Raw genomic sequence first — 13,369 nt, forward strand, 5'->3', positions numbered from 1 at the left:
GGGGTGGGGGGGGGGGGGTGCTGGGAGCTAGCAGGTCTGAGAAAGTGTAGAAGCAGGCAAAGGAAGCTGCAGGTGAGGCACAAAGGAGGCTTTGATGTGGTGTGGATGTGTCAACCACAGACTGTATATAAGAAGAGGACTGCCGATTTGAAATGTTGGTATTGTAGAAGTCACCATCTTGTTTTCTTTTTTCAACTAGAAGTGACAAGAGAGGGTGGAGCCAAGTACACCCGAGACACATTTAAGCAACTAAGATGCAACAAACTTTCATGAACTGTAAACACTTAAGGCACTGGCACAGGTTTAAGGCACTGACCCCGAGGTTTGTCGTCGTTTATGAAGCAAGAGTGCTTCCAACAAACCCAACAATAAGATGTCACACCAGCCATTTACAGGCCAATTCAGAGGATGGGGTATTCAGAAAACAACCTAGATGTACCCAACTCTGCCCTGACACGACTAAAAATATTTAAAGAATGTAAAGGCTTTCAAGGGCTCTACATAAGTCAATTCCTTCTATGCAGGAATCTCATCCTTTGCAGGGCTTTGATCAGTTACTGTACATGTAGCGCTATTGAGGATACAAGCAAAGTGGCAGATATTCTCCTTTAGTCTCCTAAAACTATAAGACACAGGTTGCCCCACAGATGTCAGTGAGTATGCAAAACACATGGTGGATGACGAGTATAGGGGACGAGTTGGTAATCATATTCAAAATATTTAAAGAGTGTTTGCATGGTGCAAGAACACCACATAATATGCACAAAACAGCAAAGAAAGGGAACAAAATGGTGGGCAAAAATCATGCAGTTTTCAATATATCCAGTTCCCAAAGACTGAGACTAAAAATATCTAAATATGTGTATCAATGTCCACGGGATGGAGAGAAAAGGGGCTGGTTTCCATGGTTACTAGCCACAGCTAGATGACGTGATGAGGAGATCGTGAAGAGGAGGCCAGCACATGGACAGAGAGGACACAGAAGAGGGGGAAAGAACAATAGAAGAGACTGAAAAGCCCACATTGTAGCTGTAAACTTCAATAAGATCAAAGGGCTGAAAACAATACTCATCACTCACCAACTGTCCAAAAACCTACAACAGCAATGTCTTTATGAAAGTAATTTATATTACATCAATGTTGCGATCAGAACTGCTCTCTCATGTACTGTAAACCCTTAATGGAGTGAGAGGGAAGCAGTCTGTGACAGATGGGAAGAGATGACCTCATCCTTCTGAACAGAGAGAAGTGAGTCAACCACCCAGCATGTCTGCCAGTGACATCACTTCCTCCCAAAACATGCTCATTGATCATTTTAAAAGATGAGCAACACTTACCAACAGAGCAGCCACACTTTACTTCAATTCACTACAGTGTGTGTACGTGTATGTTATTGTGAGCAGTTTTAGTAACTGAACCATTTCAACCGTTAAGCTGTTTTAAAGTGTACCGCATAATATACATACAGAGCATCTCAATTAGTTCAGAACAGATTAAGCTGTACCTGGTGGTGGCTGGTCATTGGCACCTTAACACTTCACAATCTTAAAAGACCAATAGCTACTGATTCTATAGAGCCTGGACATAAGTCACCCAACAAAGACACTACGAGTCCTCTCTTAACAAAGCACCACTTACGATACGTTTAATTACAGACACATTGAGCTACCCACCGACTCTGCCTAAATGTTGAAGAAACACAACCCTCCACATGAGCATACAGCGCTCTCATCAGCTACAGACTCTAAATGCCCTGTGCCATACATCCGTCTACGAGGCACGAGTATTTCTAGACCAGACGATGTTGAACCTGTTCAATCTTTTAAAACTGCTGATAAATGTTTAATAGGAGGAAGTTCAAGTCTACTAACTGAAAGGTCCCTCTGCACATATACAATTCACCGTCCTATGGATTTTTCACGGCACATATCAAACCTCACAGTTTGTGTCCCCATGAGCCCATTGCTCACACCCTTAAACAGGCACTGTTTGAAACTGTACCACCGTGTGATGATTGTGCTTCATAAAGCTTACAAAAGGTTGTGCCAGTAGTTGTTCTTTAAGATGATTGCCACTGTGCAAACAGCAGGAAATGACAGCAGAGACAACAACAGCACTGGTCTAAGTATTCAAGCAGCAAGGACACAGGCAATGTGAAGATTAAACAACTTATTCCACATTTCTTTTACCTTCATCTTCTTGTAAAGACTGGAAACTTGGCAAAGCGTAGGACTTCCTTTCAGGACTAAAACTGAGCAAAATGTGCAGCTTTATGCAGATATCTTCTTGATTTCCAGGTTAGGTACATGAGTGCACAGATGCAACACACCCATGTGATTCCTTCAGTTCTCTTCAATAATAATAATAATAATAATAATAATAATGACTATATTTATATAGCACCTTTAAAAACTGAGTTTACAAAGTGCTTTGACAGACAAAGCAGCAATAAAACAGAAAACTCAACAGTGAGGCATCGAGCTGGTTCATAAGGTCAACATTTCTTTCCCACTTTCAATGGGACCGATAGGGTTTAAGAGACTAAATAATATGATTTCTGATTTTGAGTTATTGAGTTGAAGAAAATGGGCTATCCAACAACTGATATCACTAAGACAGTCTTTCAAGACCTGAAGAATCTGGGAATCTTTTGTAGAACTGGTATGAACAGCTCTATTTACTGAAGGCATGCGTTTGTTTAGAGTTGATGGGAAGTCTAGAACGAGACAAACACCAGGTACCCAACGTCAGGTGCATCCTGCATCATCTCACATGTCCAAGAGGGTCAGGTGACATCATCGGTAAACAAAGATAAACCACGACTTCTGCTAAAAGGTTCGATGTGTAAAAGTAATAAGAGACATTTCTAGCAAAGCAGAGGGCGTGTTTTAGGAGAAGAAGCAGGACGGTGTAGAGCTAAAAAGGTTACGCTTATTCTTAGTCTTAACAGCCGAGTACTGAACAGCTGATGGAAGCATTCCACAAAAATCAAATCACAGGATTGCCAAGTTACTGTTGGGTCTCCATGAAAACTGTAACCGATCTATTTCTCTTGTTGACTGATGAGGCGGAGCGCCAGGCGTTGGTGACTGAGACATGAAGCACGTCTCCTCAAGGTAATCACTACCTACACTAACCAGGCAATGAATCAAACATGACGTTTTAAAAGATATCATTTCTGCCCTTTACTTGGTTCCCAAATTTCAAATCATCTCAAAGCTTCTTAAAAGGGGCGATTATCACAATGCTGTTAATTTTAATGTGAATCGGGAAAGAAAGCGGTCTTCTTTCATATAGGTTAGGAGCAGTGAGGATCAACCCTTAAGCCAGAAGAAGACTTCAAAGTGGAAAGTCTTACACTCCAAAGAAGAGTAAAGTATCTTTAATGACTATTCTTCACTATGGAGAAGGTGTGTGTGTGTGTGTGCGTGCATGGGCTACACATCAAAATACACCAAGAAATCACATATTTTCTCTAATGGGCGTAACATGCACACATTTTCTGTCACATGGTGCTGACGGGGCTTTGTTGGCCGAACTGAAGCCAAAGCTTTGACGAGTTAAGTGTACTTTCTTAAATCCCATGACGGTGTGTGTACTTCAAGCTCGGATAAATAGAGGATAACAAGAACAGGCAGAGCACAGAGAGACCAGGCTTCCCATCACACATGTTGAAAGGTCAATGATGAACATATCTACTGAGGAAGGAATCCTTTTTAGCATCTCTAGTTGTATTAATGCTATTGCGGGCAGAGCTGCAAACGAGGACTGCCTATTGTCGGGAACTGAAAAGGTGAGGCTGAGCGTCGGTGTGTTCCTGCAAATAATGTCTGTGTGCCATCCACACAGGAGGCACCGGTTAAACTCAAATACCAGAGTACTACTACAGCTATATGACAACCATATAAATACTGCATCTCTGAACCCAACAAGGGAATATTCGCAAATCGGTGCAATTAATGAAAAAAGGTTTAAGCTTTGGCCTTTTATCTACAAATCTGGTCACTGACACAAAAAAAAGACATGGCAATCACCGCTGCCCCTGAACGTAACAGACGTCATACACGTGCGTCTTGTTTACGTTCTAAACTAAATACTAGCAGAGCTTTAGTGAGGGCGGCTGAGCTTGAGCAGCCGAATACTGATACGATCCGACCGGCACCCTCTGGCTTAAAAGCCAACGTATGGAAGTACTTTGCTTCTTCTTCCGCCCAACTCTGAGAGGGCAAAGAGAATCACAAAGTAGATTTTTTTTTTTTGCCACGGATTTCCAGCCCTACTCAGTCATTGAGAATCAGAGCTTTGGCACCATGTTGCAACATTCATCTCAACGTTTTACGGACACAGCAATACTCTTACGCTACAACCAAACCAAAGCTAAAGTCATGGAATCACTGAAGAAAGCGAGGAGGACAGAAGCAACAAGCTATGCGTGGAAGTGTCTATATTATTTATTTGTGAATAACAGCAGCTTGTTATGTCACATGACTCAGAACACGCTGAATTATGTGAAGGATGTTGCTACAGGCCCAATATTATTTATTATTATTAAATATTGAGCAGCTCTAAATACCAGTGAATAAAACAGATGTGCTTTGCCAGAATAACCTCCTCATGCCATAGCTTCGACTGTGCTGTTCTACACTACAATCTTTCATGGTTTAAGTCACCTTTATGTCTTCTGAATAGCCAAAATCCTGGCATTTAATCCGTCGTGTCACCACATTCACAGCAAGAGGATACTGGAATAAATATAAAATAAATCACATGAACCCAAGACATGGAGATGGCTGAGGGGAGTTTCTTTGTTAAGCAAAGAGTGTGTTTAAAGGCAAAGACCCATCTGCACATTGGTGCCTCCAGGTCCTTCGGAGGAGCAGATAGTTTGTGTTCCGAGTCTGTTTTTACTAAACGCCAGCGGGGACGAGTCTCCTGACCCTGGTAAGAAACACAAATGTGCTTTTCATTGGCTATGTTCATAAAAATAGAGTTGTTGTGATGTTGCTACGCAATCACAGCATCTGACTGCAGTGCTGACAAAACAGCACACATCTAGGGGACAAATTATTATCTATCTTTTTAGAATATGTTGTTCCAAACCGCTAATATAACTGTTATGCTGTCGTTTTTGGTCGATGTCAAAGAGCAGGTCAATGGAAAGACAAAAACAAGGATAAACTGCCTCTTCTTATTATCTGTTTGACTTCTCCTAAAAAAAAAGAAATTCAATGCCAAAAACATTTGTTCTGAAGGCACACATAGGCTAAACGGCTACGCTTACGCCTAGCGTCGACACTACTGATGTGTTCAAATGTAATCTCGTAAAATGTAGTTTTGGTGAGAAACTTATAGATAGATAGAGATATATTTACAGCAATATAATATAATATATATAATAGATATTAGAGCTGAATTATGACCCGTTTACACAAGCTTTAATAATCATTAAAGCTTCTAATGATAAGATCTGTTTTAGTCAATAAAAACGCAATCTTTTATTTCCTTATCATTTGAATTGTATACTATAAGTAAAGTAAAAGGACAAACAACAATATGGATCATCAATGATCGCAATTAGTATCGGTGGGATCAGGGATCTCTAAAAAAGGTAGCGTTGCTCCTTTTTTCTCTTTTGTGTTGATCCAATCCGTCACTCTGATCCATGAGTTACATTTGGTTAATTTCAACATGGCAAACGAACTACAAGCATCGCTGACCTTGTTGCCTACGCTAACAGCTATTGTGCTGATAAATTCTGCGTCTTATTATGCTACTACTGCCTACATGCGCAAAGGGGAAGCTAATATTTAAGCGCTTTGCAACAATTTCAGTGTACAGCATGACCAGTGTATGTAAAAGCTCATGTGAAATGCATTTTTCACGCATGGTAATATGGACAAAGATTGTTTCTCAGACTGTACTGAAGCACTGGCCTGGAGGGAGATCGCCTGAATGCAATGGGAACTAAATCTGTTTGTTTGCTGCATGATGTTAAAAAGGGTTGTGAAAAAGAAAAGGAGAGGGCCCAATAAAACATTTAGCGTGAATAGCAGACAGTGCACCGGTCACTGTTCCCATTACCCACTCTGCTGTGTCGCCTGATTCAAAAATGGGCCGCTGGGTTTTCAAGCTGGCTTCCCCTAAATGAGGCTGCCATTTAGGAAATAAGATCTTAGGGGCACTTTAGAGCCGACAAACTCAATGAGCACCAACAGAGCCAAGCAACATCTCCAACGGGAAGAATGCAACAGATGCTTGAATGCGACTCAAGTGGTGTGATGGTCTCACACTCGTTTCCTGTAAGCTATATGGGGGCCAGAGACTTGTGCAACAGAGGAGAAAAGAGGGGCAATGGAGTCCCTGGCAGCTTCCTCTGAATAGCAAATAGCATGAAAGATTAGCATTCCAATAGCTCTCACCATACCAACAGACCCCTCCTACAGCGCTAATCTAAAAACACAGAAACAGAGTGAGGAATGTTAAGAACCTTGTCATGTGAATCTCATTCAAAATAAACAGCATTTGTTTCTTGGTTTAAGTCAGAGGCAAAAACATAAACCTCTTGACAAACCTCTTGAGTGGAAGGTTTTATTAAGGACTAAAGCTCAACGAGATCATATCATCTCCTTCTCATGACCTTGTATCTCACAATGAGTTACCTTAACTTTTTATCCCCCGCCTCAGGGGTTAATTACAAAGCCCGCAGACTCAGCACAGCCATATTACAAGTCCCTCATTATCACAGTCTGTCTCACTCTACACCACACAGCCCATGTGCAGATATCTCTTTGTCTGTATGCCACTTCAGTGCCTATGCCAGACAATTTTTCGGAAGAGCAGTGATTCTTCACCCATCTTCCTCGTGTGGTTTTCCTGTGAAATCACTCTGAGCAGTGAACACAGCGAAAGTGCATGAAGCTCGGTACAACACGTTTTTTTTCCCTCTACATATATTTTAGGGCAAAAAAGCGGCACTAAGCTTAACCTAAAGGTCACATGGGCAAATTGTGAAAACGTAACATTTTTAGCAGAAGATAGTGGAGGTGGAGGATCAATACATTTGTGCTGCAAAATCTCAGGGGAACTCAGGAACCTTAAACCAGTCATTGATTCTTCTTGAGTACCAAGGAGAAAGAAATAACAAAAATGTCCCCATCTAAACTGATTGTAGTAATCAATACACATATATGCTGGGAAGCAATGAAAATCACAATTAAAACAGGAATGTTAGGTATACAAAAATAGAATCGTTCATTGAACTCTTTCTTGCAAGAATAAGAAAAGAGATGTAATGTTTCAAACGTGTTGAGGTGCCATTCGCATTCTGATAAAGCATGGCTGTAACAGAAAATGTTATTCTTGGGTTGCTCAGGTAATCTCACGCTTTAGGGTGCCAACCACAACCTGCAATAAACCCAGTTCATGTCTGGCAGGGGAAGTTTTGTGCTTCCCTTCAAAGTTGCACAGTAACAGAAGAATGTGGTTGTACTGGACAGCTGTGAAAGTGAATCTAGTATGGTGAATTTAAACATGTCTCATCCCATGATGCAACACGTACACAACATTGTAACCGCAATGTATTAATCCTCAATTTTGAATCTGACATCTTCACAACTCAGCCACATGTGATGAAAGGTGTGTTGCCGACTTACAGTTCATCTCGTTGCCGTTGTGACAGCACCATGTTGACGAGGCAGAGTGGGCGGGGCTTAGGAAGGGTCGGTTGGTAGAAGATAAATCTAGTGCAGCTGCTGCGCTCTCCTCAAGTCAGGAGATGAGCTGTGCTGGTCCAAGCAACACGGTCGAGGATGAGTTGCGTACTCCAATGGCGGGCAGTTGGTTTTGTCCAGACAACGATTGAGAGAAGGGGAACGCAGGAATCTGCCCCCCCCCAACTGGCTGACTCCAGGGACCAGAGAAGAGCCTGTAGACCAGTCAGCAGCCAAGTCTACACTGCATCTGGAGAGGAGAGAGAGGGGAAAGTCAGCATTAGGTATGCATGACGGATAACATGAAGAGTGGGTGGAGATGACAATGTTTATAGGCCAGAGGAGTACTGCAATGTCTGCATCAAAAATACTGAAGAATCTGTCAACAATGGAAAAAATAAGGGAAGCACAAAATATGTACGCCGTTATTTATAACCAGAAAGACAATGCAACTCCCAAAACAAAGCCCATCGATCAAACACCTCCTTTCCGATAAACCACTCCTTCATTTGCTCTTCAGCTCCACTCCTATCTACCTTCATAATCTGTCTGTCATGTCACCAGTCTGATCTTAGAGCTCTTGCAGCACATTCTTGTCTCAGTGATAACACAAGATCTGACCCACATTCCCCGAGCAACATACTTCTACTCCCAGGTTGCCAACGAGAAAAAAAAAAAAAAGAAAAAAAAAAAAAAAAGGGGCACAGCCGAGCAGGCGCGAGTAACGGCTGTGCTCGTACAATACCCAGAACCTATGGTCTCATTAGGAGAATGTTGTGATAACTTTCATGGGGAGTAATTTCACACGTCAGCGTTTGCTGTAAAATCAGCTGTTCCTGGGACTGCAAAGCTTTAGCCCACATTTCAATGCAGCTAACAATGTGATGAAATCCCTTTTTTTCCCCACTGCATCGTGGTCTTGAAAAGCACTTTACCAAAGCAGGTACCCACTAGAATATTAACTGTGAGCAACAATAAGCCTCTTAGTCTACTGGGACCAGTCTGACTAAATCTCTGCCAAACCAGTAAACAAGGTACAAACAAAGCCAATTCACCTCCTTCTAGAGACCTGCAACTAACTGACAAAACTACATCCAGGCACAGAGAGCCAGACACATGTACAGGAGACAATGTGTGTTAGGCGTGAGATGTGCTGCATGTGAAAGGAGCAGCGAATGAAACATTGATGTGTCTGGAGTAAGCATGAGGATTGGAAACACCCCAGGAAGCTGCAATTCAGGAAAATCCACACATTTTTCATTTCAGCTGATGATGCAGGAGTGACGTTACCACAAGGGAAAATACCTCCTTTTGTTTGCTGATAAGTACCACAGCAGCTTTGGGTTTTGCATATTCAAAACACGATGCCTGCTGATCAACCAAGTCTAATCAGATTAATTTATAAGAAATCTAACATAGCTAACAACTAACCTATGGACCCTGAAGTCACCACACCTGATAGGTGACAGCAGTCCAAACATCTGCTTAACTCTGACTATGTGTGGATTACGGCAGGGAGGATGTTTTTGGGTCAGTACAACACAATTAAGTCGACAGCACTGAAGCTAAAAATGACTAAAGATTCCCGAAACAAAACATCCATTAAAAGGCATGTGCCTTCAACATCAACCTGTAAAACTGCTGTGCTGTGTGAAATGAGGTCATCTACTATATATTGATACTTCCCTCTGTGCTGCTGGCAGCTGTCATCGCTGTGAGCATCCATTACTGCATTAGACTCCCCTCTCTGCAAATCTCATTTGTGGCTTCAGTATTGAGCAAAATGTTTGCACAATCACATAATCAGGCTAATTGGTTCAGCACAAAATATAGTTGTGTCTTGTTGGAATGGGCCACAGCCGTGGTGCATCTATAAATGTGCCCACCGACGGTTAATAACGGTGATGGTCTTCCTCCCATTGATTCTCCTGTCTTTGTGTAGCGGCAGGAACTGTACAATAAAGGGCCCCTTACTCTCTAATGGTGCTGACTGCTTTGAGAGATTTTGTTTAATTTCCTGTTGAGTCCTAACAGCTTATCTGTTTTTAAAATGCCATTTTAATGAATAATGGAAAACACCCCCGGTCTGTCAGTTTAAGAATGCAATAACCAAGTGGCAGGTCTGAACTGTAATGAACCACACCCACTGCATCACTGTCTACGCACAGTCGGTTCTATGTTTAAGCACATGAATTGGACTTACATTTCTAAAAAATGTGGACCACCAAACATAAGATTTCATTGAAAACTCAAATCAAACCAAGGAAAACCATGTTGGAATACATCAGAGTAATGTGTCAGCATATTTTTCCAAAGAGGATGTCACAGAAAAGCAGTTAACTACTGAGACAAACACTCAAAAAAAAAAAAAAAAAAAAAAAACAACAACTCAATTTACAGTTAATGCATGTAACAATACTGAAGTAGAACACATTAGTAATCTAGTCAAACTGTAACATAGTCAGCAGTACAATATTGCATCATTTCACCTGCCAAGTATGACAGACAAAGTACGTGTGCAATGTTTTGATAATCAACACTTCCATGTCTGAACAAAGGAACACGCCCCTGAGGAATGTAGATGACAGTTTTCTACTGGTGTCATTATGTCATCATTTTCTCTAAAAAGCAAAGCATCTCAAACAGCTGGAATCTGGGCTGCTTTCATTTTCTGTGAATGACTCCACCTTCATATCACCTGTGTCCCGGGAATGTTACCATATCACCTTTCAACCTCTACCCAACGGCACTGAAAGGCTGAATGTTCTGTTAATCATCGCCAGTTTCTGTGAATGGTTGTTCTTGGTAAAAGTACTCAGACACAAATTATCCAAAGAGCTTTATCACAAACCGAGTGAACATCTGGCTCAGCTTTCAATCTGCAGCCGTTGCAACCCGCAGGTTGCCCGTATCAGTTATGTGGGTTGGTAACAATCGGCTAGCCTTACTAAACTATACAGCTAGTGGCCTATCAGTTGTGTTACCTGATGTGAGAGGCCTGATCGGTAGATCAGAATCCCCACATAAGAGTCTGAGCAGGCAGGAGGCTCACAGGAACAACAACTCAATCCCATACCAGAGCCAACCGGCATACACTAGTGGGAACAACCCAAAAAAAGACTAGTTAGCCTCCTTCATGTATATGTTTGAGTCAACTGTACAGTACAAGCAAAGTTCCATTTGACAGCCATAAGATGCTTGTGCAAGTTCTCCAGGATATTTACTTCATGCCAAGACGTTGCAGGTTTAAATTATTATAGCTCCAAATTTAGACTGGAGGTATGTGTCGAGTCAGTTACTGTTGCCAAATTGGCAAGTATGAAGCATGCTCACGTCAAACCTTTCAACCCTCAAGGCTACTTTGCCAACCACTATAACTGGTTGCTAAAAATATATTCAACAGCAACTAGATGTTGACAGTCATGTCAGTTTCATGCCAACATTGTCAGACGTTTCTTCACAATCCAAGCGGTCAATTGTAGGTTGACGGGCAGTTGCTGCTGGAAACAGGTCAGTAATTGTCACTCAGCTCGCTGGTGGACAACCTGTCTCTGGTAGGTCAACCTCCGGTCAGCTCATGGAAGGAGGGTCATATGGGAATCCATGTGTCCTTCAGCCCGCCACAATCAAAGATATACAGACTCTCAAACTCATTGTTGACACAATATGAAGAGGAGGCCACCTCTGCAAAACTGTACATCTGCTCTTCTCAGACAATTCTTACTACTGACACCGACTACCCCAACGGCTTTATAAAGAAACAATCTACACAATCTGTAGCTGCCCTTTGCTTTACTCTTCAGTTGTTGAGCTGGCAACAAGTGCCAGCAGAGCAACTCTTGCAATGGCCGAAGCTTCTACAATTGGTGTTGTGTTCATTGCAGGCAGCACTGAATAAAGACTGGCTGCCGGGATGCACTTATTCAAATCAACCTTTGATAAAACTAGGGACTGACCAAGAACGCTTTCAAGTAAACTGTACCAGAAATTAAGCATGTCTGTATTTCTAAAGAAAGAGCTGCTGTTCTCATATTAGCTCGTTTCCAAGTAGTCAGATGAAGAAAAGGGTCTAGCAGCTCAAGTCCTATACAATTCCTGTGCACTGTAGTTTGAACTTTGAGCCATTTCAACAGCATGGTTAATCTGTAAATCTGGCTTTTCTGACAAGTGAAATATTATTCATCTTAATTATATTTTGTACTCATATTGCATCACATTTTCATTTAGAAAAAGACACAAAATAGCAGGGTTAAATACGGGGTTATTAGATTATAGGTTGACAACATTGAAACAAACGAGGAAACTATCCTAAACAGAAAGGAAACCAAGAGTCACTCCATTTCACTCAAAACAGGTGGCAAAATATTCCTCAGTGATTTTAAGAATAAAGCGTGCATCAGTGAAATCCAGTAAAATCAACTTAAATACTAATTTGTTTAAGGGATAGTTGTATGCAATATTAGCATACTCGCATATACAAAAAAAAAAAAAACAGCTGTTAAGATACTAGGTGTCAGAATAACTACAAGATGAAGTAAGGGATCACATTCATCTTTAAGATGGGTGCATTTGATTCAGTTCAAAAACAGTCAGATTAAAACACAGACGCTCTAACATGAGAGGTAAGCAGACAGTATATTCAAGAAGCTAAACACAGTTTTCAAGAATGGAAAAAAAAAAAAAAAAAAAACACAGCAATATCCCATAATTCGAGTTAATCAGCTGCAACGCAGTATATTCAGGCGTGACTGGGAAAAATAAACCAGCCAACGATTCTTACTTAAACCAATGCTTTACATCCGATATCACGACAAGGTTGTCCACAATTTCGAGGAGGATTTGCTTGTCGGATTCAGTGTACAACCGCGTGAGTCACCGCTGCGATGATTCGCATTCATCCCGGTGTAAGCACTCGGTCCAACAAATCCTGTCCCGATCACTCAACTATACGGCCACAGAACGCGTGAGAAAACGTGCAAACACTTGAGTGCTGGGTAGATGCAATACATACAAACTCATCGCCTGAGATGTGCTCCACCCAGATTTTCCAACACGGTGCCAACAAACCACATGAAGCAGACTAAGTCGCAGAGCTGATGGGATCTTCAGCTGAGCATACCAGCGAGTATCCACCAGTATGACAGCAAGTACACTCGGTAGCATGTCATGTCACAAAATATGCAGCAGGGCTGTCTGACGTTCAATTACAATGTTGTTGTTTTTTAAATATCAACAATTATACATCAAATATCACTTCACGCCCTCGCCAAATGCTAACATTGGGCACAGCAGTGATGTGAAGCTGCAACAACAAAATATCCACATGGTGAAATAATTTAAAACGGTAAATTAATCTAGTAGTATAGTTAGGAAATAGAGCCTGCTAACAACAGTGACGCCGTGTTGTTGGTTGTCGAGGTTTTCAACAGGCTGCACTACTAACTATGCTAATTATTACTAACTTGGCATGGAAGCCAGCTGCAGCTGTAATTTACGACATGTCTCCTCACTGTGGTCACTTACGGTAGCTTGACGTTAACTATGCCCTGTTATCGTTAACTAATGTTAGCTAAAGTAAACGTTAACTATGTTATCGAAAGTTAACCATGTTATCGTTAACTATGTTATCGTCAGCTAATGTTAACTATGTTATCGTCAGC

The 13,369-nt window shown here is 41.5% G+C and overlaps 1 protein-coding gene across 1 annotated transcript in view; it reads right to left on the reverse strand.

Moving 5' to 3' along the window:
- LOC116390779 (lissencephaly-1 homolog) overlaps positions 1-13,369 on the reverse strand; it is a 28,720-nt gene that overhangs the window by 14,708 nt on the left and 643 nt on the right. The window contains exon 2 of the mRNA XM_031860819.1: positions 7,653-7,959. Coding sequence (XP_031716679.1) covers positions 7,653-7,684 — 32 coding nt within the window. The 5' untranslated portion in view covers positions 7,685-7,959. The remainder of the gene's footprint in view (positions 1-7,652; positions 7,960-13,369) is intronic.

Source organism: Anarrhichthys ocellatus, unplaced genomic scaffold, assembly GCF_004355925.1.
Source record: "Anarrhichthys ocellatus isolate YVR2014 unplaced genomic scaffold, GSC_Weel_1.0 scaffold24, whole genome shotgun sequence".
Classification (NCBI taxonomy): Eukaryota; Metazoa; Chordata; class Actinopteri; order Perciformes; family Anarhichadidae; genus Anarrhichthys; species Anarrhichthys ocellatus.